At 36.8% G+C, this 27,439-nt stretch overlaps 1 protein-coding gene across 7 annotated transcripts in view; it reads left to right on the plus strand.

Annotated features, from left to right (window-relative positions):
• The window catches only part of SNTG1 (syntrophin gamma 1), a 368,908-nt gene that overhangs the window by 219,651 nt on the left and 121,818 nt on the right, over positions 1-27,439 (plus strand). For 6 of the 7 annotated variants that reach the window (XM_050708869.1, XM_035553170.2, XM_035553173.2 and 3 more), the window contains 3 exons: positions 7,465-7,522; positions 9,888-9,931; positions 10,039-10,080. In XM_050708869.1, the coding sequence (XP_050564826.1) occupies positions 7,465-7,522; positions 9,888-9,931; positions 10,039-10,080 (144 nt within the window). Of the gene's footprint in view, positions 1-5,498; positions 5,531-7,464; positions 7,523-9,887; positions 9,932-10,038; positions 10,081-27,439 lie in introns of those variants that run through there. The other variant, XM_035553175.2, reaches the window with a different exon arrangement.

The following is a 27,439-nucleotide window of genomic DNA, read 5'->3' on the forward strand; positions in this document are numbered from 1 at the left end:
TGGGTATCCAGAGAACAACCAGTATTGCCGCTAAAGACTGAGGCAAAGGCGGCATTAAGCACCTCAGCCTTTTCTTCATCCTTAGTAACTAGGTTTCCCCTCGCATCCAGTAAAGGATGGAGATTCTCCTTAGTCCTCCGTTTCGCATTGATATATTTGTAAAAGGATTTTTTGTTGTCTTTAACGGCAGTAGCCAGGTTGAGCTCCAGATGAGCTTTGGCCTTTCTAATTTTCTCCCTGCACAGCCTCGCTACATCCTTGTAGTCCTCCTCAGCAGCCCGCCCTTTTTTCCAAAGATTATAAACCCTCTTTTTTCTGCTAAGCACAAGCCGCAACTCTCTGTTCAGCCAGGCCGGTCTTCTTCCACGCCGGCTCGTCGCCGGCTCGTCGACTTCCACGCCGGCTCGTCGCCGGCTCGTCGCCGGCTCGTCGACTAAAATTGATTTGTTTAGTTATATAATACAAGAGGTTATATTTTAGAATTAAAATTGTGGGGAAAAAAAAGTCAAGATCACCTTGCATTTAAGTATCAGGTAAATTAAAGAAAGTAAAATATCACTGAGAAATATAAATTAAAAAGTGAATGAGCAGATGGTCTTTCTTAAATTAGTGGCATTTTTAAAGCAAGTGGCATTTTTAAAGCAAGATTATTAGATTCAGACAGTTCTGAATAAACTTCTTGGAAGTTGCAACAGTACTTAAAGTGCCAAAACAAACTATGGATTTTTCAGACTGTGAATTCAGCCTAGGAGGGTAGTTCTCTTTTTATGCATTTATGAAAGACCTAACATTCCATATAAATTGAATAAAGTCATGTTTCAATTTAAAAAATCTATATTAAAAACTATATTGAGTGTATTAGAAACAACTGCAAGAGAACTTACAAACCATGGCATTATATTATTTTACTTAAATGTATTTTCTTGTTTTATTGCATAAATGTTTTAATCAAAATTTATCTAGGTAGTAGAGCTACATAAATTCAGGTTTGAATAGGTATTTTGTTTTCATGTTTTGGAATGACTAATGACCAGATGATGACTGTTAGTTATTCTAACAGATATCCCTTCAACAGATGTCATTAAGTGGACAGATCTCTTTCAACAAAAGAAACTCAAACTCCCTTGGATGTTATACATTACGTACTGAAAATGACCAGAATTCCATGGTCTGGCATATTCTGTACATGTGTATCAAGCAATATGTTTCTTCCTTCTCTAAAAACCAATGAACCTATTTTGCTAGATTCCCCCTTTTTTTTTTTAATTTTTTCTTTTTTGTAATCCCGTGTCTCAGAGGAGGAAAAAAAAAAAGAGATGACCAATTTGGATAGCCAACACAATCTAAAATAAGTACTTGTTATACACTTCTATTATGGCATTTAGCTACCAGTAAGAGACAGAACTGGAACTTAATGTAATACTTTTTGCAATTTTTAGGTATGCTGTGCAGTGTCAGTGTCATATTCTGAAAAGTGACAGTTTCCTGTTTTAAAAGGTACCAATCAATCTTCCCTTTGCAGATGAGTAATAGTCGGTTACTTTGTTTTGCTTTGTTCTGGAAGATTCCTGAACCTTAATTAAAAAATATTTATTTTAATAATAGAAAAAAATATATATCTTTTTAATTAATGCCTTAAAGTAGAGTTCTACAAATCAGCCTGTGGGAAATGGCCAGTACAAGAACCAAACCTACTGAAAACACATTATGAAGTTTACCTCACAGTATATTCAGGGAGTCTTAACGTACACTAGTTTTCTCTCTTTGGGATCTAGGAGACATAATACCGACTTCCCAAAATAAAACCCATAGCTCATATTTTGGACCTAGGCAAAATGCTAGTGGTGGAGAAAAACAAGGGAGACCATTTCCTGTGTCTTGTGTTTGTTGTGATTGTTGGCACATGTGTACACACTCGCACAGAAACACATGGCTAATGTAGAGCAGTGTGTATGCTGAGATGTTGTATTTCAACTTTGGAAAGTTCCTACACCTTCCAGAGATGGAGTAGTACTGCAAGAGGTATTTACCAGGAGCTAAATTTCTACATACATCTGAAACGCCAAAGCAGCTTAATTTTGTTTGGCCAACAAGGTTAGGTTTTTCTCCTGTCTTGGTGCCCACAAGCCAGCTCCACCACTGCCATAGTTTCTTGTGTACCTTTTAAGAAAAAAGCATCACTGATCACTTTTTTGTTTTAGGACTTGGTCCCAAGCGCTGCGGTGATTCACGAAGACCTCTTCACAGGGGCAGTGAAGTACGCAGCTATAGCTGGTCAGCCATCTTAAGTCAGCCATCTTAAGTCAGCCATCTATCTTAAGTAAGTCAGCCAGCCATCTTAAGTCAGCCATCTGTGTGCTTGTTAGTCAGCACACTGGATCGACTTCATCTCTGCATTAGGGCTTCTGGAAAGGCATTTAAGCCAGTGGACATGTGCGTGCAGGTTTGCTTGTGGCTGGGTGGGATACCTGCTGTCTGCCACTAAGCTGCCACCTCTTACAAAGCAATTTATGCCTCAAGCACATGATTTTTATTTGAGCCACCACATTTCAGAGGCTCAGTCTGGATTTTAAGGATTTAAATGAACGTGAATATTCTTCATCTTCTGCTACTGCTATAAAGTGGGGAAGAAAAACAGTAAACCCCTTTTGATTCAGCAGCAGTGCAGGTAATGTAAGGAGTACTTAGGCCTTTCCTCCTCCTTTTGGTAACTGTTTTCCACAACTCCCCCCTTGGAACAGTAGGTCTGTGTCCTGCAACTCCCAGGTTATAGGAGGTTGAGTATTATCTGAGGATTTACGTTTTGGCTGTGATGTATTTCAAAGGATGCCTTTCATCTGAGATGTGAGTTATACTAGGGCAGTGATTAGTGACTCTCACTTTAAAGTATTTGCTTGTGCTTTGATAGGAATTTGTCAAGTTTTAGCATTCAGCTCTAGGGTATTGTTTCTTTTTTTTTTTTCTGCTAAACACCTGTTTGCTATCAGAAATCTCACATGAGCAAGTCGCCTGTTAATTAAGTTTTGGAAGTGTCTTGTCCCACCTTAAATATTCTAGAAAAAAAAAACTAAAATATATATATATATTTACTATCATTATTTTTCTTGCAGAGTAGAAGGACAAAAAAGTTAATTCTAAAATGAAACTCCCCATTTTTCTTTTGGTGACTTGTATATTCTACTTGTCTCTTCTTTTGTGTTTGAACTTTCATGCTCCAACTGAAGTTGTAAAAATCAGATTCAGCTAACTGCTTAAAAAACTGCTTGCAAAATTCATTTTTACATAAGATCCAAAGCTATGCCCTTTTAAAAATTGATTGTAATCCACTCTTTGTGAGTTTGATAGAACAAAAAATACTGTTTTGTGTTTTGCTGTACTTCATTTTACTGAAGTTAATGGTAAAAATTTAATTACATTTGGAGCAGAACTGATCTATTCCACACTATTCAGAAGAAATTATTTTCTCGTTTCTGAAGTCCCTTTAGAACTCTCGTTAATAAACCTCTGTGAGAAGGAATAGCCATGGAGAAATAGCCATATAGAAATTGAAGGGTATAGTATATTTCACTCATCACATCTCTGACAAGTTTGAGTTGCTGGGATTTGACAAGAAGCTGCAAAGTGTATGACTTCTGAAAGAACATCATGTCTCTCAATAATTGGAGAGAATGTAGTGTTCTTGAGGAAATAGGCAATAAAAGTTCATTAAATAAATTAAGGTTTTCACTTACAGTGTGACTTCTGGCTACCAGAACTCTGTACAGGGACATTTTCTTGTATCTGTTTTAGTCTTTTTTTGCTGAGACTGTTTGACTTCTCAGTTTGACTCCACCAAATTATCTGTAAAGCAATTGTCTTGCTTACACCTATGAAGATACTTAGGTGATTCTCCTCCTCTTCATTCATTTTGTGATAATCTTTTTTTATGAACAAATTTTCTCTGCATTTCAAGCAGAAGTAGTTTAAAAAAAAAAAGTTAGTGCCAATTAATAGATGAATCATCTAGGTTTATGTTTGCAAATCTATCTTTTCATTTTCAAAGATGTGTACTGGTGGAATTTGGTGTTGAATGTGTTATGGAAGTGACAGTTTGGTTCCTGGTACACTATTACATTGAACAGAAAAGTTGCAAAGGGCCAAATAACATTAGAACATTATTGTACATATTGTTTAATTGCTGTCATGATACTTGGCACAATTTTTGCTTATGACATCTAGCATTCTCTAAGACAGTTCATGAGCACAGTTCAGAACATTACATGGACCACTCCCAGTAGACAAAGTGTATAAAGTCATGCTATTACAACTGGGAAAAGAGTTTAATTACATAGACATGAGCCATGTTGAGACACTAGATGTTAAGGCTAAAACGGGCAGGGCTGTCTCAGCAGAATAAATGTTACCTTTTAGTATGAAATAAAAATGTCCATATATTCAGCTAATGTGAGGTACTGCAGTTCCCACTTGTTGCACACAATGCTCTTTATACTATAAAACTCTGAGGATGCTGAAATCCACTGATTGATACCAGTTTTTTAGACATCGTCAGTCTCTTTCTAAAAGCAAAGCAATAATTTTCTATTATACTTGGAGCCAAAACTGAAAACAGCCTTTGTCAAGAAAAAATTTTTCATTTTGGTTAACCTTTCCTTTTTTCCTCATGTGACTGAACTTCAGAGAAAAAGCTTTAATATGTAAAAACTGGGATAAGAAACAATCTTCAGATCGGTATCGTGTGACACTTAGAAAGGTGGTGTGGGTGACCTTTAAACTAATGGCCAAAGTCCAGGACTGTGAGCTTCAAACAGCTGCCAGTGATTAAAGATTGCTTTGCTTCTTTTAGCAGGACCAGTTCTGGAGGTGGGCAGCTACCTTTAGTCCTGGCTAATACTTCCACAACTTGTCTGGTTAAGGAACAATGGCAAAGAAAATTTGCATTGTGAAGATCAGTGGTAGAGTCTGTTTGACGGCTGAACTATTAAGCCTTTAGCAACATTAATTGACATGTATTATTTCCTTCCACTGGTCTGGGGTTGAAAGGGGGTGGGGGGGTTGTTAAGCAATGGAAAAATAACCAATGTTCACAGAGCTTTCTGAAGTAGTATATCTTTAGAGCCTGTAAAGCCAGACATGCATGTACTTTTTATTTTACAGAGAATCAAATATGAAGAATGCAGGATGCAAGGCTGCATTGTCAATCAGAAGTAATATTAAGTAACATATTGCAAGAATACGTTTACTTGCTGTAAATTGTTGAAGATGACTGGGTATAGATATCTGGTCAGCTATATTCTCTTTCCACATATGAATTTTTGTTTCTTAGAACAGCAGGCAATACCTCCTTTATTTAAAAATATTAAAAAATATATTTTTATTTTAAAAATATTTATTTTTTTAAATAAATATTTAAAAAAATATTTAAAAATTTTAAAGGAATTGTTCATACTGGCTAGATGGGGTTGCAGTGAAAAGAGTTTTTTTTTTTTTTTTTTCAGCAGGGCATTTCTGGATGCTTCTTCAAAACTGCAGTGTAAGTGGAGTTAGATATAGTGGGTGAGAGAGGACAATATAGTGCTGTTTTCGGAATAACATTAATATCACTCTTTACCAGAGAATTGAGTTTAAGGAGGGAGAGAGGCCAGTTTACGGGGGGGGGGGGGGGGGGGGGGGGAAGTTAGTGATGTTGAGTTTTAGACCTTGCGCTAGCTGAACTTCAAATATCCTGGAAAGTGCAATATATGTGTAACATATTGGAGGCTTAGGGAGGGAACTGGCACAATGATTTTTCTGTTTGTTTGAACACTACAGAAGTTAAATGTGCATGTGGCTGAGGAAACCTCTGAAGAGAGTAGGGTGATCCTTATAAACTTAGTGAGCTTGAACTGGTAATCTTAGGTGAAGCCAACCTTTATGGTTGCTGTTCCTCTGATGAAAACCATCAAAAGATATTTAGCAGGTTATAATGCTACAGATTGTTTGGTTTGAATACCTGTCGAAACCTGACTGAAATGAAGGTAGCGATCTGTGGAGTGAACACTCAATCCATGCAACAAATATCAGTATGTTCTGTGTTTGCAATGCCAATAGAACTTTACGTGCAGACAAATAATTGTCTATTATTAGTGCGATCCCTACTAACTCTAAGTTTTTAGTACCATTTGTATTGATTGTTGCTACCAGATGGAACTTTAATCCTATGGGAAATTTAGCTTGTTTCCTTGCATTCATCTAGGACGCATATGCAGTGGCAGAGATGAGAGGTTCTTCCTTTGCTCAGGTTTAAAATTTAAAGACTTTACGAGTCTGTCCATACACAGAGAGAGCCGCAGAAACATGTTTTCTATGGTCTTCTTCTTCTCTGTTCCATGACAGAAATAGCTGTTGAGTGCAGATGTCTGTTCAGTTTCAAACAGTTGGTTATTGAACGAAGAAGGGGATATGTACTAATCCTTAGACCATCAAAATATCCAGGTCAGTCCATTCCACACAATGAAACTGGGTGCCAGGACCTAAGAAGGCCAGTTTCCAAAGAAAAATTTGTCTGCTAAAGAGAAGAGTAAGCAAACATTTAACTAGGATTCTTAGGCAAAATGACAGTGTGACAGGCTGTCATTTCTGATGATCTGAATTTGTACAGGTTACATGCACTCTGGCACTTTGATGCTATGTTCAGAGGAAGAAAAATAGTTGTGGCTCTGTTATATGCTTTTTCATTTTCTTTCCTTCTTTCTTACTTTTTCTTCTTTTTTTTTCTTAGTGTCCTTTTTACTTAAGGTTTCTTTTTAATACTTTGAGCATCATGAATGCTTCCAGTCCCACAAGGACAAATTGAATGAAACAACAGCATTGAATTGCTGTTGAACTGTTGAATTATCATCCAGCTTTCCTTTATTTTCCCACATTTATTGAACACCTACTGTTCCATTTCTTAATGTTTTCTTTTCTGTCGCTTGTTAGTTATCCCACAGCTTTGCTCACTCTTTGTGCATGTGTGACAGAAACGGAAACAAATAAAGGCTGCTTTTGAGATGAAAGTCCAAACTTGCCTTTCTTGGGTTTTGGTTTACCTGTTTCTTACCAGCATGAGAACAGAGTGGTCACAGCATGGTTTCCATTGTGGTGTTATGGCCATTCTGCCTTTGTAGGACACAGTTTCAAACATTAAACTACCCGGACTCTGCAGAAACTGATGTCCTTCTTCAAGTCTTGTAGAATTTTGAACATCATCCAATTCACTTCCTGAGGTAGTGATGGCAACTGATAGCTTCTGTAGGTGAGGCAATAAGAAATTAATCCCAATCAACTCTTAATTAGAATGAAGAAATGGAGAAAAAAGACGAAAATATAGGATCAGAATTATTTTCTTGGTCTCTCTGAAAGCTACACTTACAGAAAGGGTAAAATATAATTTTAAGCAAAAATATTTCCAGTAACTCATGAGATTTCCATTTATTCTATTTTCAGGGTGGAGCAGAACATAATATTCCAGTGGTCATTTCTAAGATTTCCAAGGAACAAAGAGGTGAGTGTCAGATTATTACACTATGTTTTGATATGCTCCTTAAAGCAAGGTGCCTCAAGTCCTGCCTTCAGGAAGTGTTAAATAGATGCTAATGATGTACTATTTCTCTCTTCATGACATCAAGATCTCTCTATTCTTTAGAACTATTTTATGTAACATACAGAACTTATATTTGGAATAGCTTTTTTTTGTTTGTTTTGTTTTTTTAACACTGTCTTCAAACAATTATTTCTTAAAAGTTCTTGTAAAGTGTAATTTTAAGGGGAAAAATAGGAAGCCATTTAGGGAATGAAAATATTTTACAAATTTAAGTAATGAAAAATTGAATAATTCTGTCTTATATTTCTGAATTGTTATTGCCAGAAAGCAGTAGCAGATCAAAAGTTTGGCCTTTAAAGCATGTGAATACAAAAAGAGAATGTCTGTCTCTTTATACTGAGTTGAGTAGTAGGGTAGTACTCAGACAGGAGTGGGTAGTGGCAGAACCTTGATAATACCCTATGTTACTTCAACATTAGATGCTGTGCTATGTAAACCTTCGCAGCAACTGATACACAGCAAAACTGGTACTGCATTAAGGTCTTAACCGTGCTTATTATTTAACCGTGCTGTTTTGAAATTGTTAGAATGATATAGTATGTGCTAGGAAAATGGCTAGTTGTTAAAAAGCTCATGATGTGCTCAGTGATGAGAGATGCAGCAATGCTGTGAGTCAGTAGTTCTAGAATGTATTTATTTTCTCTGCTATGTTTTTGTATATTTGTGTTCATATGTGTAAGGTCAGAAACTTAAACTTGGAAGCATTTTCCTCCATCTGTAATGCAATAATTCTGGAATGCTGCCTCTGCTCAATTAAAAAGCTTGAGTATAAGAAAAAATGTCATATTCACCCACATACTGCAGATAAAGAAAGGTACAGGGGAATCTTGGAATATTGGGAATTGAAATTTGACCCCTAAACCTAGAAGTTGCATGTAAAGAGGCTACAGAGTAGCATGGAATTAGTCGCTAGGGAAAGCAATAAGGTTAACCTTAAGAAGTTATACTTGTGACTCCATTTTTTTCAGTATAAATATAAGTACGTAATACCTAATAATGTGGCATATATTGCATATAGTAGCTATTAAAAATCTTTTAAGCACTGCAGGAAAAATAAGAAACGTAGACCCAAGTTTAATTGAGCACACAAATGTGCACCCTGTTTTCTTTTATTATTGTTGTTATTATTATTATTATTATTATTTTGCTATAATAACTGATGCAGTATTTCTAACCTCAATACATAGTTGAGTTATAAACTCCATTATTGCTTTATATAAAAATACTGCTGATTTTTAGAGAGCTAGTCATGAGGGACACCTCTTATGTAGAACGAGACTATGCAATTGTCATGCCATGTGTCTGTGCTAGGCATCTTGGATACAGAAAATGCAATTTAACCCAGAGCCTGTAACTCAAAGCTTTGGAGGCTTAGTTCTGCCCTCTTCCCAGTGGCATTCCAGTTTTGTTGTTTTTTTTTTTTTTTTGGACCTCTAAACAAAAATATGTCAGCTGATGCATTTCTGAAAACCAGCATTATACATAGAGTGCTTAGGTCATGTACAAATGTTCATATATATAAGCCCTGTGTCTAAAGCAGAATATTATATGCATTTATTTTAAAAACAAAAAAAACCACACCGTACCCATATTTTTTATCCTCCAATAATTTAAGCATTCTTTGCTACATCTAGCCTAATAAAGCCAGTTCTTCAAACATATTGAGTATCATAATTTATATGAATATTGATGCCAGTCTTACAACTCCTGTAAAGAAGTTAAAATTAGTTAGATCAAGTCAAGTTCCAGACTTTCTAGACAGCATCTTCTGTGATGTTTTGGAATGCTATAGATAAATAATTTCATGTTTTCTGTTAACATTCATAATCAAAGATGCAGGATCTAAAGATTCTTTGGTAAAAGCTTGCAAATTAAAAGTTGTCCTTCATAAGTAGGTCTGGAGTCTCTATATTGTTTTTTCCTCAGAACTAATAAGAAATAATCTCTCTCAGGCAAATAGGACCTAGTTCCACAGTCATTCTCTGTTCAGAAAAAAATGCCATACCTCACCATAATGGCCCAAAAGATGCTAGAGACTGACGGAGGATGTTTCAGAGTCTTGGTACTTGGGATGGGTAGCCTCCTTCATTGTAACACTGATATGCTGGTGTTTGGGGGTTAAAAAAAGAATCCAAATAATTTATTTAGAAGGTGTTTTTTTTTTTTTAAAGAATATGGAAAAACATTAAATGAAGTAGGAATACAAGTACAAGAAATATGGGTTGTTTTGTGCAAAACAAATGAAAAATATGCTTTTTGTTTTCAGCGGAACTTTCAGGTTTGCTCTTTATAGGAGATGCAATTCTGCAGGTGAGTAAAATGGCAAGTTCCTTTATTTATATTTTTCTAGAAAAGTGAAATGAAATCTATACTTATGAAATGTAGAGTAAGTCTTCTCTTTATTTTTTTAATAACAGATTAATGGAATTAATGTGAGAAAATGCAGGCATGAAGAAGTGGTGAGCTTTTCTGATTTTTTAGTCTACTTTCTGTATTTTGTAGATATTGAAATTATAGCAGTGCACTTGTATCATCTGTATTATTGTTATATCTAGAAAAAAAACTGTACATTCTAGCATGGTAAAACTGATCTTAGTAGGCTTGTTATAATTACTGCCCTCAGGTTTTTCTGTATTAAAGGTGATTATTTTATTATGAGGATATTAGCTGTACATATTCTGAACATTCTTCTTCTGGCTTATACCTATTAAATTTCAGCAGGGCTACACCTTTCTGGCTGTGTGAGGTCATTTTAATTTCAAAAACTGTAATTTGCACTATGTTGGAATTTATTTATTTTAAAAAGACAAAACAAAACACTGTTTAGCAATCAAAACAAAACTATTATTCTGGCTTCCTTTCTCTGGCTGTTACTTACAAGGATGCTCTCCTTCCTCAGTTGAGCCATAAGGGTTTAAAAGAACAGTGAATTGAGATATGATCTAGAGAAGTCATGTGTATTTATTTGAGAGCTCTGTAGTAGGCTAGTTCCCTTGGTATATCAGCTTTAGTAAAAGTGTCATATATTTTTGTTATGTTTGTCTTTTTGAGTCTACTTAAGTACTTGCAGAAGTAAGAAACACTATACTTCTGAAAATAATGCCAGAACAGAGAAGATTGCCAAAGAAGTTATCCTTAAATCCTGCATAGGTACATATAATTTATTACCTGTAAAGCTTACTTTGTCAATTCAAAAATTTAGTATTTAATACTATAATCTATGACAGATCATTATTAACATGTGTGCTTTTTATACCTGAATGGCATACATTTAAAGGTTAATTTCTGATGAACAAATTAGTGCAGGCTGAAAGCTTAGATCAGTGCACTGTTCCATCTCTGAGTGCATTTGTGCATTGGTTTTGTGTTGCAAATCGTGCATCATTCTTTAGAGCCTTAATCCACCTTCTGCGTACATAGGCTTACAACCATATTTGCAGTAGTTTTAAACTTTGGCTGTGCAACAGTGATCAGATTTCAATCTTTTATAAGCTTACTATAGTTGTTTGGTTTAATGTGCATTAATACGGTAAATTTCTCAATGGGATTTCAATGGGGTGTTGGATTTTCAAGACATGAAAACAATATATTAATAGAAGTGCAGAGTTGCACATGCAAAGGCAAACTGAAAACTGGAAAGTTTAATCAAATGTGCCCAAAGGGGCAGGCAGATTGACATAGAGTAGCAAAGTATTGTTGTATTAAAGTTTGCTTTATACCTTTCAATCCTACGTAACCTGCTTCTCAGACTCCTTATAGATAATTCTTTCTGAATGATAATAATAAAAAGAAAACATCCTATCTTACCAGTTTTGAATGTATCATTGTGTGATCTGCAGCGGAGGAGTTCTAAAACCAATATTAAAAAAAAAAAAAAAAGCAAATGAACTCTGATAATCTCCTAATATTTTTCAGATACATTCACTTTCAAGTGATATATATGTATGTGGATTAAATTTGTTTTAAAGCCTGAGTATAATCTCTACTGCTATAGTAGTTGTATATAATTATATATCTGTTTATACATTGTTCATTTGAGTGTGATTTTAGGTATAGCCCTGAGTAAAGAGCAAGTACAGAAACTGTTTTGCCAGCAGGAGTTAGAGGTGGATTTTGTTTGCAGCATGCCCTGTGGAGTTTGAGTTGTTCTAGCACTCCTGTCTTGCAGAGTCTTTATTGAATATGGGATCCATAGCTCTAATCTCAAGGTAATAGAGAAAATAGGAAGTATGGGGGTTATACTTCCTCACAGCAGAGAGTGGAACAGCAATGGAGACTTAATTTTCAATCCTTATGACATCTAGGTACTTTTAAAATGCCTATGCAAGTTTCATGAGCTTTGTTTCATTCTGATTTTATTTTTTGTAACTAATTAAGACATAGCAGGTATCACGTGAGATTATATTGATGTTTTGCTTTGTCCTGATGTCTTAGAAAATACTTACTGCAAAAAATTTCATAGTAGTTTATAGTGTGTGAAGCTGAAACTTCCCATAGGAAATTCAGACTTGTATATGTATCTGCAGTTCGAATCCTGTTAATGTTTACTCTTGTTCTTTTCTAGATCCAACACTTCTTGCTGTTTGCAGAAACATTTTAAGCAAATGTCCTAACTTCATAACTCTGTAATGAAAAAATCTGCATCATAATCAGCGCAGCTTATGATATTACACCAGTGACAATTGGCTCTAGTATTTCACCATGCTGTTTTTACTACACTACACAAATAAGATTATTTTTCCATTTGAATTTCAAAATTAAGTAGTTTTATCAGATTAAGGCTTTCTTTCATAGCAGGGAGAATCTTTCCTCGTTATACGGTAAATTTAGTTGGCTTAACAGTTGTGGGCGCTCTTGTTGTCCTTTGTTGTCTGCCATTAGTTATTCAATCTGGTGATGTAGCATTCAGTGATGCACAGGTCATCTTATTCCGCAAGTATACTATAACCTGAAGCCTGAGTATGACAAATCGATATATAGATAAGACACTTATAAGGCTGGATATGTAGGTTTATTCATTTCCAGTATACCTTACTAGAAGTATCTGCTCAGTTCCTTTCTGAATTTTCTTAGCTTTAGGTGAGTCACTTAATTTTGAGTTTATTTTTCTGTTTGTGGAAGGTGAAGATATTATTCATTACCATTAAAAGATACTATGAGTTTCTATCAAAGACAGAATGTCAGCTTGTTATTCAGCTTGGATTTTAAAGAATCCCATCTGAGTACAACATAACGTTGCTTCACTCCAACAGCTGTCCTATGGTGAAATAAATACATGCTGTCTGTAGTGAAATATTGGCACAGGGAGAGGTTGGGGAGGAGGGGGATTTATAATTTTCTTTAAAAATATCTCCCAATATCATATTGGCAGTTTCTCTCCAAAAGTATAGTCTCAGGTTGGATTTGGAAGTAGGGAGAGTCTGTTACATCCTTTAATTTACATGAATTTGTGCTCTTTCTATTCTAGATATATTCATTATTTCTTTGACTTTTTTTTTTGACTCTCCTTAACATTTTACAAGACTGTTTGAAAGCTGATATTAGGAATAGTATGCATAGACAGTCATATAAGTTTAGGCTTCTGTCTGATGAATTTGGTCCTATAGTGCATAAGGTGTCAATCCACACACCTAGTCTTTTAAGGGCTCACAATTAATATGGTAATTCATAAGGCTAGAAACTAATACATCTGTAGCCTGGAGACTAATTCATCTGTAGACCTTACCTCCACTTAATGTTTAAACATATAGATAGGCAATCAGCAGTATAATGCTGTTCTTGCAACACGTGGATTTTTTTGGTGGTTCTAGGGCTAGCTGCTACATCACTGACAATGAAGAAGTGTTATGTGAGAATGAGAGGACCTTTTGTGAGCTACTTCCTTCAAGCTACCACTTAGTAGCTTGGAGTAGAAGTGTGTGTGTCAACTCAGTTGCATACTGTCAAGAAGCTTGTGTTGGATCTAGTGCAACTTTTCTAGCAAAATGACCTGAAATGGGATGTCCACATGCATTGCATTGTAGCTTTGGCTTCCTCCTTCTCCCTATATTTGTAGCAGGGCTGTAACTGTACCTGTGAGTGATATCAGTGATATATATTGAAGATTATATGAAGGTGATGGCATAAAAACAGTTGCTTAATTGCAATCATGTGCAACTGACAAAGCTCTTACTCTGATTTTTTCTTTTAAATGTGTTTTCATCCAAGCTTTTTTTTAATCTATTATTAATAGTTTCAGTAACATTTTTTGTAATGTTTTTTTAAAGAAGAATGAGCATATTGTATTTATAAGGCAGGACATGAAACCAAATGACCTGAAATATCACTCTGTCTTGACTTTTACGAATATATCTTTTGGTAAATGAAGTTTTTATGTTATCTTTAACTGTGAAACAGAGACCTATACTATTATCAGGTTTAGTTCACTGAATCATATGAAGTACTTCAGAATCTGTTAGAGAAAAGGATGTTTAGAAAATGTTTTCTATTAATATTGCGCTGTTTGGTGATAGTGATAACAGCAGCCTGCACATACACATTAACTCCTTCTCATATTATGTGGCAGAGATCCTGTACTGTAAAACTCATAGCACAGCCATTTAATTCTTTCCTCTGTAGATTGGATGAGGGCTTTAAATATTGAAGCTGTGTAGTCAGCACTTCTGAGAGGGAAAAAAAAAATTATTCTTCAATTTGAACTTTTTGTTAAATCCAATAGTTTTCTTCATAAGAAGAGGCCAAGTTATTACTTCTTCCATATAGCTGTTGTTTTCTACGTGAGACTCATGGATTACAAGAAAAATGATAACATCACTTTAACTACCCTGGTATAATTAATGAAAACGTTTGTGATACTGTATTTATAATGTCTTTATTGTTTGTGAAATTTGGAGCTAATAATCTGACATATTTCAGCATTGATTTGAAATGAATGTACATCAGGTAGAATCGAACCTAGCAGGTTGAAATAGTTTTCTGTCTTTTTTTTAGGTTGGTTGGTTTTAGAGGGTGGTTTTTTTTGTTTGTTTGTTTTGTTTTTCCTGTGTAGTAGAAATTTCTTGTATTAAAATACATCCTGGAGTTTCATTCTTACGTGTGTTTAGCTATGCTTTCAGTGTTCAAATAAGTATTTCTCATGTCATACTCAGAAAAGACTCGAACTTATTTAAGCACTTTGATGTTAGACTTTTTAAAAACACCAATTTGTGCTGCATGTCTTCCCAACTTATATCTTTTTCTCAAGATAGCTCTCCCTATATTGGTCATTTTATCAAGACTCCACCTTTTAAAACTTCTCATCAGTTCTAGTAAGTTTTAATAGATGGGGTAGAATATGTTCCCCTCTGCTCTGGTCAGGCCTTACCTGGAGTACTCTGTCCAGTTCTGGGCTCCCTGGTACAAAAAAGACAGGGATCTCCTGGAAAGAGTCCAGCGGAGGGCCGCAAAGATGATACAGGGCCTGGAGCATCTTCCCTATGAAGAAAGGCTGCGAGACCTGGGTCTGTTCTGCCTGGAGAAAAGAAGACTGTGAGGGGATCTCATCAATGTGTATAAATACCTGAGGTGTGGGAGACAGAGGGATTTGGCCAACCTCTTTTCAGTGGTTTGTGGGGATAGGATAAGGGGCAATGGCCACAAGATAGAGCACAGGAAGTTCCACACCAACATGCAAAAGAACTTCTTCACGGTGAGGGTGACGAAGCACTGGAACAGGCTGCCCAGGGAGGTTGTGGAGTCTCCTTCTCTGGAGATATTCAAGGCCCGTCTGGATGCCTACCTGGGCAGCCTGCTCTAAGGAACCTGCTTTGGCAGGGGGGTTGGACCCGATGATCTTCCGAGGTCCCTTCCAACCCCTTCAATTCTGTGATTCTGTGATGCCACCATGACTAATATTGAGTCAATATGATTAGTATTGTTATTTTCTTTTTACATAGCTATGGTTCTCAAAGTGAAAATCCATTGGGATTTAGTGTGATAGACTGAAAGACAGAATCAACAGTTATGGTGTGAGACCCTTCAGACAGTTGCCATTGCTTCCTTCTTTGGCATGCAGTTCTATTAAGGCTGAAAGCCTGTGCTGCAAAGAAAATAGACAACTGAGCAGAGGTTTTAATGTGTGTGCCATTAGACTTGATTGGTTTGTGACCTTGTTTACATTGATACTTTACTTGTTTACGCTGATACTTTACTTAACCTGGCCTTGAACACCTCCAGGGATGGGGCATCCACAACTTCTCTGGGCAACATGTTCCAGTGTCTCATCACCCTCTGAGTGAAGAATTTTCTGCTAACCTCTAATCTCCCCTCTTTTAGTTTAAAACCATTCCTTCTTATTCTATCATTATATGCCTAAAAAAAGTTCTTTGTCTTTTTTATAAGCTCCCTTTAAATACTGAAATGCCATAATGAGGTCTCCCTGGAACCTCCTCTTCTCCAGGCAGAACATACCCAGCTTTCTCAGCCTTTTTTCATAGGAGGGGTGCTCCAGTCCTCTGATCATTTTCACGGCTCTCCTCTGGACCGACTCAGAGATCCACATCCTTCTTGTGCTGGAGGTCCCCAGACCTGGGTACAGCACTCCAAGTGGGTCCTCAAGAGTGCAGAGCAGAGGGACACAGTCACCTCCCTCACCCTGCTGGCCACTCCTATGGTGATGCAGCCCAGGATGCGGTTGGCCTTCTGGGCTGCAAGCATGCACTGCCGGCTCACGTCAAGCCTTTCATCCACCATAACACCCAAGTCCTTCTCTTCAGGGCTGCTCTCAATGAGTTCTTCTCCCGGTCTGTACTTATGTCTGAGATTGAATAGCTGTACAATAATTGAAAAATAAGAAAATGCTTGTAGAGCACTAGAGGCCAAATTATTTTAAATCTGTTTCTGAGTGGCTGTTATTTCATGAGACACAGTCCACTAGTTGTTGCTAGTTGTTTTTTGTTTTGTTTTTTTTTAACTTGGAATAATTACTTCATAATAATATAGTCGGATTATACAAGAGTAGCATAGAGAGGATTGAGTGCCACCAAATGGCAAGTGAAACAAAAATACACAAAGCACTCTGTGAGTTCAGAATGATTTAGTGTAGGAAAAAAAAAGAAACCTTTTATAGGCATAAATATCTTCCCAGGTCACTATTACATTTTTTTTCATTTATGCATATGAACTAGAAAATATTGTATGAAAGGCAACAACAGAACTTTCTTTAAACAAGAAACAGCCATGTGGTGTAGACTCTTGAGAAATGTTCACCTGTAAAAGTCACCTTCTTTATTTCTTACAGCTTGTCATGGACCCAAGACATTAAACAGGACAAAACAGAGCACATGCACTATTTTAGCTAGTCAGAAAGATTCACAAATAAAAGGCATGCTCAAAAAAGTGCAAATATGCATATGCAGGCATAGAGAGTTATGACATTTTCCCAGCAGTTACTATATCTGATTTAACTAATCAGATTTGTCATTGTTCTGGGTATAGAAAAATCAAATGGGTGCAAGGAAGAAACTCTATATCCAGGGGTTATCTCACACCTGTGCATATTTTTAGGTGTCCCCCCCCCCCCTTTTTTTTTCTCTCTACGATGGGTCTTTGTCTTTTGACAGTTTGTTCAGTGGAGGAGGAGGAAGAAAGGAGAATGGATTTTGTGTATTTTTCATTAGTATCCAGTGTTGGACTGTTCCAGCCAGATACATGGAGGTTTCCAGATGGCCCACTTCTCAACCACTAGTATGGTACAGTGTAGTACTGCTGTTCTGGTGTCTGTTTGTCAGCACTGGGCCTACTTTCTAGGTATATCCTTTTTTTTTCTTTTTTTTTTTTTTTTCTTAGTGGTGCCTTGATAATACTGGTGTCTTTCTACAAGTTCAGTTTGGTACTGCCAGTTTCCCGTTAGTCGTTTTGCAAGATGGTGCCTAGTAAAGCTGCTTACGCTAGTAAGAGATTCACAGATCACAGCAAAAACTCTGGTGCAGATGTTGTGACAGAAGGAAGAAATTCTTCGTTAAAATTGACAACGGTTACCCTTTCGTCAGATTGTAATTGCCTCACCATGCTGTTTGTACTTTTCTGAACAAGATGGGAAGTAGTCAGTGCTCAGGTTGAAATGGCATTACCAGGATAATGACATGTATCTGTAAATATAGTAAATGTAGAATGTAGGTAGCTCTGTTCTACTTCACGTGGCCTTGTCAAGCCAGTCCCGATTCAGAATACATCAAAGGTTCTAATTATACTCACCCATTAAAAGGAAAGTTCAAGGGAATACTTTGCATTAAAACACCTCCCATGTTTTAGCACATTGGTGTGCAGTGGTAAATTCTGAGGGTATCTGTGAATTCCCTGAAATACTGAAATACCTTCTTATAATATTCTGAATATAACATATTTACATATTAAATGATTAGACATATTTAACAGGATCTTCATCATACCTCAGTAATCTTAAGGGTTTTTTTTGCCTCTTTTATACAGTCATATTTACATAAAGATATAATATAAAACACATTAAAAATCCCCTGTGCGCTTCAGGTCATAATGCATTATTTTTGAATTACTGATTGCAGAGAAAAGTGTAAGTGAGAGATAACATTTGCCTTAATGAAAGCTAATAGATGAAACATTGAGCTTAAACATCTTTCACCCTGAAAGATTCCAAGGTTTTACAAGCTATTTAAAGCATTGTTCTATCAATCAATAAATGAAGTTTTAGGGTAAAATGAATCAAATGCACAACAATGACCACAGAAACAAATCTTTGAGACAAAGTAGTATTTTTTTCTAATTAAAATCTTGGGATCTTTGGAATTTGGCAGTACAAAGACATTTAAAATTTTACTTCAACCTCTGCAACTACAGCTCTTAATATCCAAGAAGTTATCAAGGCCCAAATTTTTATATCTCAGTAGGAAAGTCTTATCTAAATGCAAGAGTGTGCTATTTTGAATCATCTTTTTATATAGTTGTTCCTTAGATAACTTTGAGTTATGTAGCATCAGCATTGTTTTGCTATTTTCTGAATTTCTGTAGCCACTGACAGCACACAGAAAATTGTAAACCAAAATTAAGGTTTGAGAGACCTACATTTTCTAAACTTGGGACCTCTGGTTTGTGCATTCATCTGTGAAATTCTGATATATCACCTAGCAGCAATGCAACAATTTTTAAAAAGCATTTTGTTTTTCTTTTGTTGTCAGTGTTGCTTCTTTTTTTTTTTTTTTGCTTCAGAATACATATCCATGTTATTTAACTGTCTATACATTCTGGTTTTTATAGGATTTTTAAATCTGAAATGGTAATTAATTGCTGTCGAGAGAAGATTTTTGTGGGGTTATTGCCTAATTAGGAAAATAAAATAAGGGTTGCAATGAGATATCCAGTCTGATCACTTGGGGTAAATATCTCAGATTTATGCTTAACCTCATAAGTTATGAAGACCTCATTCTATAACTTGGTAGAACTTTAATTCAGCAGCACATTTTCATAATTATGCTGAAATAAAAATTGGCTATTTTATCTACCTTGGTATCATATGTTAATCTTTTTCTCTTTCCAAAATGTATGTAGATATCCTCCAGTTAGTTAATATCCAGTGTGAGTACCCCAACGTCAGTTTTTCCAAGGCTTGAAACACAGATGCTGTTGAAAATGATCCTGAAATGTTTAGGCAATATTGTTTGTGGATATTCCATATTACAGGATAGCTGTGTTGAATCCCAATTCAACAAAATATTTATGCCTATGCCTAAAAGTATCAGTTTAAGTGTTTTGCTAAATTGGGGACTTTTTTGTTCTGTATTTTTTATTTTTTTTACATATATTTACAAAGAACAAAGTCAGTTTCTCATCTTCAGCTAGACGCAGTACAATTCTTTTGTACCGCATAGCATTAAATGCTATGAAAGACTTATTATATGTTTTCTCAGACGAAAACTTAGTTCCTTTGCCATTGAGCTCATTCCCTGAAGTACTGAAATAGCTTATTCTGAGATTAAATCTTGAGCTGCTGAGAAGTTTAGCAGACTTAACTGCATATATTGATCTAAAACATTACTTCAAATACAAATTTGTCCAAGAATTACGTTTTTATGTCATTGTGAAGTCATTAACATTTAGTGTCGAACAAATAGCAGTAGACTTGCACATTAATATTATTCAAATTTAGAATTAAAATTTGATTTCAAACTCTTTAAGACCATTTTGTATTAATTTTTCATGAGCACTTATGTGCTGGTGCTTGATTAGTGTGACTGTTCATGAAAAGTAAATGTTAAGGTCATATTTGCCAACAGCAAATTTTATATTGAATATGTAAATGTGAAATTTGCCACTAGCTGTTTGTTTGACCCCAGTCTTGCAAAGTGATTAGTGTAGGCACACCCTTATTCTGGAACTGATCCCTCTCTGCCCCTGAACTGAGGCTCTGCTTTGTCAGATAAAATGTTCAAGCAATGTTTTCAGTGATCTTAGACATATCTCTGTTCAGAAAACATTTAAAATTTAAGAATGTATTTCAAATAGCTTGGCTAACTGGGAGACTTGAAGCATTAGGAACAGAAGCAGTAGCCATGTTATGCAGTTTAGTAATGTGCATGCATTTTGAATATTACTAATGATCTTTTCACAAAAAGCATACAGAAAGAACATGCACGTTTAGTAAACGTGGCATATATGTTGGCAAAGCTGTGTAGAAATCTGTAGATGTTGTTGTAACAGTACTGTAGATGCTTCTCCCATTTCAATAGGAATCTTGTTTTGGTTACTAAGAGGATCACACATTTCTTCCAAAGAAGCTATGATCAATTTTTTTATTTGGGAAGTAGCAATGAGATTGATCCCAAACAAAATCTGATTCTTATAATTATCACACCAATGAGAGGTTTACACAAATAAATTCTATTATAATTAAACCATGTAATATCTGTAGAAGATGAAATATGTATATTACTGGAACTAGTTCGAACTGGAATTAGTCATATTGACCTAAAACATTTAACAGATGGTGAGGTTGAGTAGTTTAGCTACATGGTGATGGCTTTATCAGCCTCATACAGTTGTAATATACAACTGGGAAAATGTTTTCTTTTGCTCAAAAGAATTAAAGTTCCTATTTCATATTCTTTTTAAAATGTAGAATAAATGGAAGTGTAGTTTCTGTTTAGAAGTTTAGAAACTGTTCTACGTTTTCAGTATTAAGGGGTTTGCTTCATTCTTCTCATCCAGTTGTTTAGAAACTCATTAAATATATAATTACAAAAATATGTGTTTATGAATTAGCAGAGAAGAATAGTAGATGCCCAGCAGTTGAGTACATAATAACTTTCCAAACAAAAGGAACAGTTGTGAGAGTTTAAAGAAGACGAGTTCTTAAAACTATATAACTGATTGTTCAGTGTAGCTGAGTAATCCTAGAGAAGGAGAACCATACTGGGGTAGGCAATGTGAAAACAGGGATAGGCACTTGTGTGATTCAGCTCTGTCATGCACTCACTACGTACAGGTGTATTGAAAAAGCTCATGAAACATAGAAAGAGTTTAGGTGAGTCTTCTAGTTCTTTGAAATTTTTGTTCGTTTGTTTGCATAGGTATCATTTAAGCACTGAGGTAAGGTCTGTACATGAAACATGTCAAATTTCAGTTGATTCAATTCTTACGCTTTAATCAGAACATTAAAATGCATTTTATTCACGTTCTATGTATTCTAATATATGTTATAGGATACAAAAAACATTAAAATGTAATGTTTCTTTCACTCAAAATACTATTCTTTGTACTATACAAGTAGTATTCTTTGTACTCTACAGTATCCTTTTATAAAACAAATACTGATATTTTATTTTCCACTCATTTTCTTGTTAGAATGAATGATCATTCAATGACTAAGAAATGCATACTTGTGTACATTTTTCTTCTATGAACACAGTTCAAGACCAGTAGTAGTCCATGGAATATAGATTTGGGAATGTTAATGAAACCCATTGTATGGAAGAGATTTTACATGAGAATCGACAGGCTGATGTTCAGCTGGGTGATTCAGAGAAGTACTGGTCACACAGAATCACAGAATTGCCGAGGTTGGAAGGGACCTGTGAAGATCATCTAGTCCAACCTCCCTGCAGAGCAGGATCACCTAGAGCACATTGCACAGGATGGCATCTAGGCAGGTTTTGAATGTCTCCAGAGAAGGAGACTCCACAACCACTCTGGACAACCTGTTCCAACACTCTGTCACCCTCACAGTAAAGAAATGCCCTCTTATATTCAGCCGGAACCTCCTGTGCTTCAGTCTGTGCCTATTGCCTCTCATCCTGTCGCTGTGCCCAAATGAAAAGAAACCAACTCCATCCTCTCGACACCCTCCCCTCAGATATTTATATACACCGATGAGGTCTCCCCTCAACCTTCTCTTCTCCAGGCTAAACAGGACCAGTTCTCTCAGCCTGTCCTCATATGACAGGTACTCCAGTCCTCTGATCATCTTAGTAGCCCTCCTCTGAACTCACTCCAGCAGTGTCCCTCTTGTACTGGGGAGCCCAGAACTGGACACAATATTCCGGGTGTGGCCTCACCAGGGCTGAGTAGAGGGGCAGGATCGCCTCCCTTGACCTACTGGCAACACTCTTCCAAATGTACCCTGTGATACTGTTGGCTTTCTTGGCCACACAGGCACCTTGCTGGCTCATGGTCAGACTGCTGTCCACCAGGACTCCCAGATTACTCTCTGCAGAGCTTTTCTCTAGCAGGTCAGCTCCCAGCCTGTGCTGGTGCTCGGGGTCATTCCTTTCTAGGTGCAGGACCCTTCACTTGCCCTTGCTGAACTTCATGAGGTTCCTCTTGGCCCAACCCTCCAGCCTGTCGATGTCCCTGTGAATGGCAGCACAGCCCTCTGGGGTATCAGCCACTCTGAGCTTCGTGTCGTCAGCAAACGCGTTGCCCTTTTTGAAGACTGGCATGATATTGGCACTCTTCCAGTCCTCAGGCACCTCTCCCGTTCTCCAAGACATTTCAAAGATGATGGAGAGTGGCCTAGCAATAACATCGGCCAGCTCCCTCAGCCCCCATGGGTGCAATCCATTGGGGCCCATAGATTTGTGGATGTCAAGTTTTCTTAGATGATCTCTGACCTGATCCTCTTCGACCAAGGGAAAGTCTTCCTTTTTCTGGACTTCCCCTCTTGTCTCCAGGGTCTGAGATTCCTGAGGACTGATTCTAGCAGTAAAGAATGAAGCAAAAAAGGTATTCAGCAACTCTGCCTTCTCTGTATCCTTTGTCACCAGGGCACCTGCCCCATTTTCCCCAGTCTTCCTTTTTCTACTGATGTATTTGAAGAAGCCCTTCTTGTTGTCCTTGACATCCCTTGCAAGATCTAATTCCAAATGGGCCTTGGCCTTCCTTGTCACATCCCTGCATACCCTGACAGTGTCCCTATATTCCTTCCAAGTGGCCTGTCCCTTTTTCCACGTGCTGTAAACTTCCTTCTTCTGTCTGAGCTTCACCAGGAGCTCCCTGCTCATCCGTGCAGGTGTCCTGCCCCCTTTGCTTGCTGTCTTACTCACAGGGGTGCTTGGAGGAAGTGATGCTTGAATATTGACTAGCTGTCCTGGACCCCCCCTTTCTTTTAGGGCCCTAACCAATGGATTCTTCCAAGTAGATTCCTGACGAGGTCAATGTTTGCTCTACTGAAGTCCATAAGTCCAGGTCACTGATAGATCACTGTAAACAATGTCGTAGGGTTAGAATTTATAATGGGAAATCATATTTTTCATTTTTCAGAGTATGATATGGAATGTTCAGGGGCCTGTCACTGGCATTACCAGTTTTCAAACACTTACAATTTTAGCAAGTTCTAATTCCTCACTTTCTGTAGTTTCTGCATTGAACTAATGGTCTGCTAATGATTTGATATAATATAAACTGTGATGATCAGTATGTGCAGTCTGTAGTAGAACAGAATTCCAAATTAAAGTACATGACCTAAGAATGCTAATTAAGCACTTCTAGCTATATTTTTTTCTGGATTATGTTTATTAACAATGCTAAGTTTAATGAAAGAAGAACAGGAAAATGCCATTAGAGCATTTTTTTCTGGCAGACTTTTACTTTTTTGTAAACCGTGATTTATTTATTTTTTCTTCCTTAGATGTTAATGGTTATCTTTTGCTGAGGCACTCCTCACTTTTGAAAAGATAAACATCTAACTAAGCAATAATTGCAGTCTATTACTATTCTGAATTGCAGTCTATTGCTATTACTAAACACTTCAGTGCTGATTATGGAGCATAATAATATTTATAGAATTACCAAATACTGTTATTGGAACTTTTAGACAACCTTGTAAGTACTCCATTCAACAAATGTTAGATGTACATGTTTAAAAACAGATCTTTTCTTCCACCTTGACTGTAAATATCAGTGAAGTGATACAATTCTCTTTTTATCTTGGCCCTGCATTGAAGGAAGAGCTGATAGGAGCTGGTATCCTCTGTGGGCTATATTTGATCCTCTCTTATCTGATCTAATTTTGGTTTTCCTGGAAGTTAATTATCTTTTCAATAAATTATTTCTGAAATTTATCTTTCTCCTTCATCCTCTATACACTTGTTGATGTTGCTTACATCTGATTATTTTAGTAATTTTCTATGAACAAAACTTTGTAGATGTCTCTTACTGTCAACTAATGCAAATGACCTACTTTGCATGTAGGCTTTAAACATGATTATCTGTTTTTAAAGGAAGGTCACTTAGTTTTCTATTAATGCTTTATACATGAGTCTTGAGGTTGCATGTTATGGAACTTTTATGTCCAAAGCCCATGAGCTAGTGAAAACAGGTAGGGTGAAGAACAATGAATGAAGCCAGAAGACAGTTACAGTAAGACTCGTATGATATTGTCCAACTGAGAAACCACGTGATGGTCTAGCTCAAATGAGTGCTGTCACTTGGAATCAAGAATAATTTTACTTTTAAGCGGAAAGTGTGATGGGACTTGTCGAAAAGCATCAAACCCTGAATCTCTGTGTATATTGCTCTGAAATGATCTTTTATATAGTTTCTTTGTAGCTGGAGCATTCACTGTGTAAGTGCTACCTTGGTTCAATTCTTGTGTCATCCTGAGAAACTCTAAACCTCTATTTGCCACTTTTCAGAATAATTACTTAGTGGTAGGCTTAGGTAGAGTATCAGCACATGCACCATTCTGCCCTGCATTTCTTTTTGCTTTGTTTGAGGAGCCTCCCTGTTCTAGTGTGGAAATCATTTGGCTTTGTATCTAAACATTTAGTACAAGTTGTACAACCAGGCAGTAAAATACAAAATCAACAACTCTGGTAATGTCAAGCTATGACCTGAAGTGTACTTTCAGTTGTACAGCCTGAGTTGGAACTGTTGTCATAAAAAATGTGTTCTAGTTGGCTCTGTACATCAATAACAGAAATTTTCTGAAGAAAAACTTTGATAGGTTTAACTGTCGTATTAATTGATTAACATTCTTTGTAGGAAAATATTCTGATTGTTATCCGATCATAGGAATTTAAAACTCCCCATATCGTGATGTGTTTTTAATGTGTATATTCTATATTAACGACATTGTATTTTACTGAAAGAAGCTATTGGTTTTTTGAATAAACACAATTCAGCTGTGTGCATAAATTGAGCATTCTGGCCTCAGACCTTTGTGTCATTGTACCAGAATATATATTGTAGTATTTGCTGATAGACTTGATGATATTAGTGCATTGTGCAGACTATGCACAGTCTCTCTCTTTTTTCTCTCTTTTTTTTTTTTCCCAGATGTTTATAATTCAAGGTATTCATTAAAGAACTGAATTCTTCTTTCAAGCATACTGATGAGTGGAATCTGCTCCAGCTCAGGAGACCACAAATCTTAGATAATATACATCTTCTGTTTAAGTCCTTTCTACTTCATTTGTGGATAAATTTCATTTGTAATTTAAGAGTGAATTTACAGCCCCATTCAGGAAAAAATACTTACTGAAGTCAGAGGGATTTCACGCATCAGTGCTTTCATGAATATATTGAGAGAGACTTCAGCATATGCTCAAATGTTTTCTTGAACTGAGACTTTAAAAGGTTTTATAAAATTAAAAGGCAATATCATTGCAGGTATTATTGAAAATTCAAACTAGTGTTATTATTATGGAAATATTTATTCAGCAGTATCACACACCACCATAAAATTCACCTCTTCAACTGGCCCTCTTGCCGTCATTACAGTAATTTTGTAGAAATATAGACACTGTCACTCCAGAAAGACTGGCTTTTCTAATTTCACTATTTTGCACAGCTGCTGCTTTAGAAAAGCACAACTGTTATTTTTACCTGTCTCACTTCACTCATGAAAATACCAACCTTAGATATGGCTATGTGCGGCAAAGGTAAATTAATTATCACACTAGTAGTAAGCTTATTCTTTGCATAGTGAAATTGATAGTATTTAATATTTATGTTTGTATAGTACTTTTCACATCACAACATTCTACATTACATATATACATACATACATATCTATATGTGTCATATATTATGCATTTCTGCAGTGGCAGAAATTAAATATATAGCCATGATATTCATGAGAAGATGCTAGGACTTTTCAGCATCACAGCTTCTTCCTGTTACAGGAATAACTTCACTAGACAGTGAGCATTAATCCAACAAATCAATAGCTAGTATTGCTCACCAAATGAAATAAAAAATAAAACTAAATCAAGTAGTAACAGCAATGCTAAATGGATTTTCAAGGAGGGGAGGGTTAGATGTAATCTTGTTAGACTTTCAAAATGTTAGGTCTACAACTGAGTTCAGATTTTGGGAGGAAATTATTCCATGGATTTACCACTATGAATTTATCTCATGTATCATATATATACATATACATATGTATACGTATATACACATATATATATCCTTATGTGCATATATATGTATATATATGCATATATACATATATATATATATAGAATCATAGAATATCCCGAGTTGGAAGGGACCCATAAGGATCATCTAGTCCAACTTTTGGCACCACACAGGTCTGCCCAAAGTTTAGACCATGTGACTAAGTGCACAGTCCAATCGCTTTTTAAATTCAGACAGGGTTGGTGCAGTGACTACTTCACTGGGGAGCCTGTTCCAGTGTGCGACCACCCTCTCGGTGAAGAACCTCTTCCTGATGTCCAGCCTAAACTTCCCCTGCCTCAGCTTAACACCATTCCCGCGTGTCCTATCACTGGTGCGTACAGTGAATAGGTCACCTGCCTCTCCACTCCCCCTCGTGAGGAAGTCGTAGACCGCGATGAGGTCCCCCCTCAGCCTCCTCTTCTCCAGGCTGAACAGGCCAAGTGACCTCAACCGCTCCTCATATGTCTTCCCCTCTAGGCCCTTCACCATCTTCGTTGCCTTCCTCTGGACACTCTCCAACAGTTTAATGTCCTTCTTGTACTGTGGTGCCCAGAACTGCACACAGTACTCGAGGTGAGGCCAGACCAGCGCAGAGTAGAGCGGGACAATCACCTCCCTCGACTGACTAGCGATGCCGTGCTTGATGCATCCCAGGATACGGTTGGCCTTCCTGGCTGCCAGGGCACACTGCTGGCTCATATTCAACTTGCTGTCAACCACAACCCCCAGATCCCTCTGTGTGGGGCTGCTCCCCAGTGTCTCATCGCCCAGTCTGTACGTATAGCCAGGGTTGCCCTGTCCCAGGTGCAGGGCCTGGCACTTGCTTTTGTTAAACTTCATGTGGTTGGTGATCGCCCAGCTCTCCAATCTGTCCACACCTCTCTGCAAGGCCTTTCCACCCTCATCAGAGTC

Source organism: Cygnus atratus, chromosome 2 (genome assembly GCF_013377495.2).
Source record: "Cygnus atratus isolate AKBS03 ecotype Queensland, Australia chromosome 2, CAtr_DNAZoo_HiC_assembly, whole genome shotgun sequence".
NCBI lineage: Eukaryota > Metazoa > Chordata > Aves > Anseriformes > Anatidae > Cygnus > Cygnus atratus.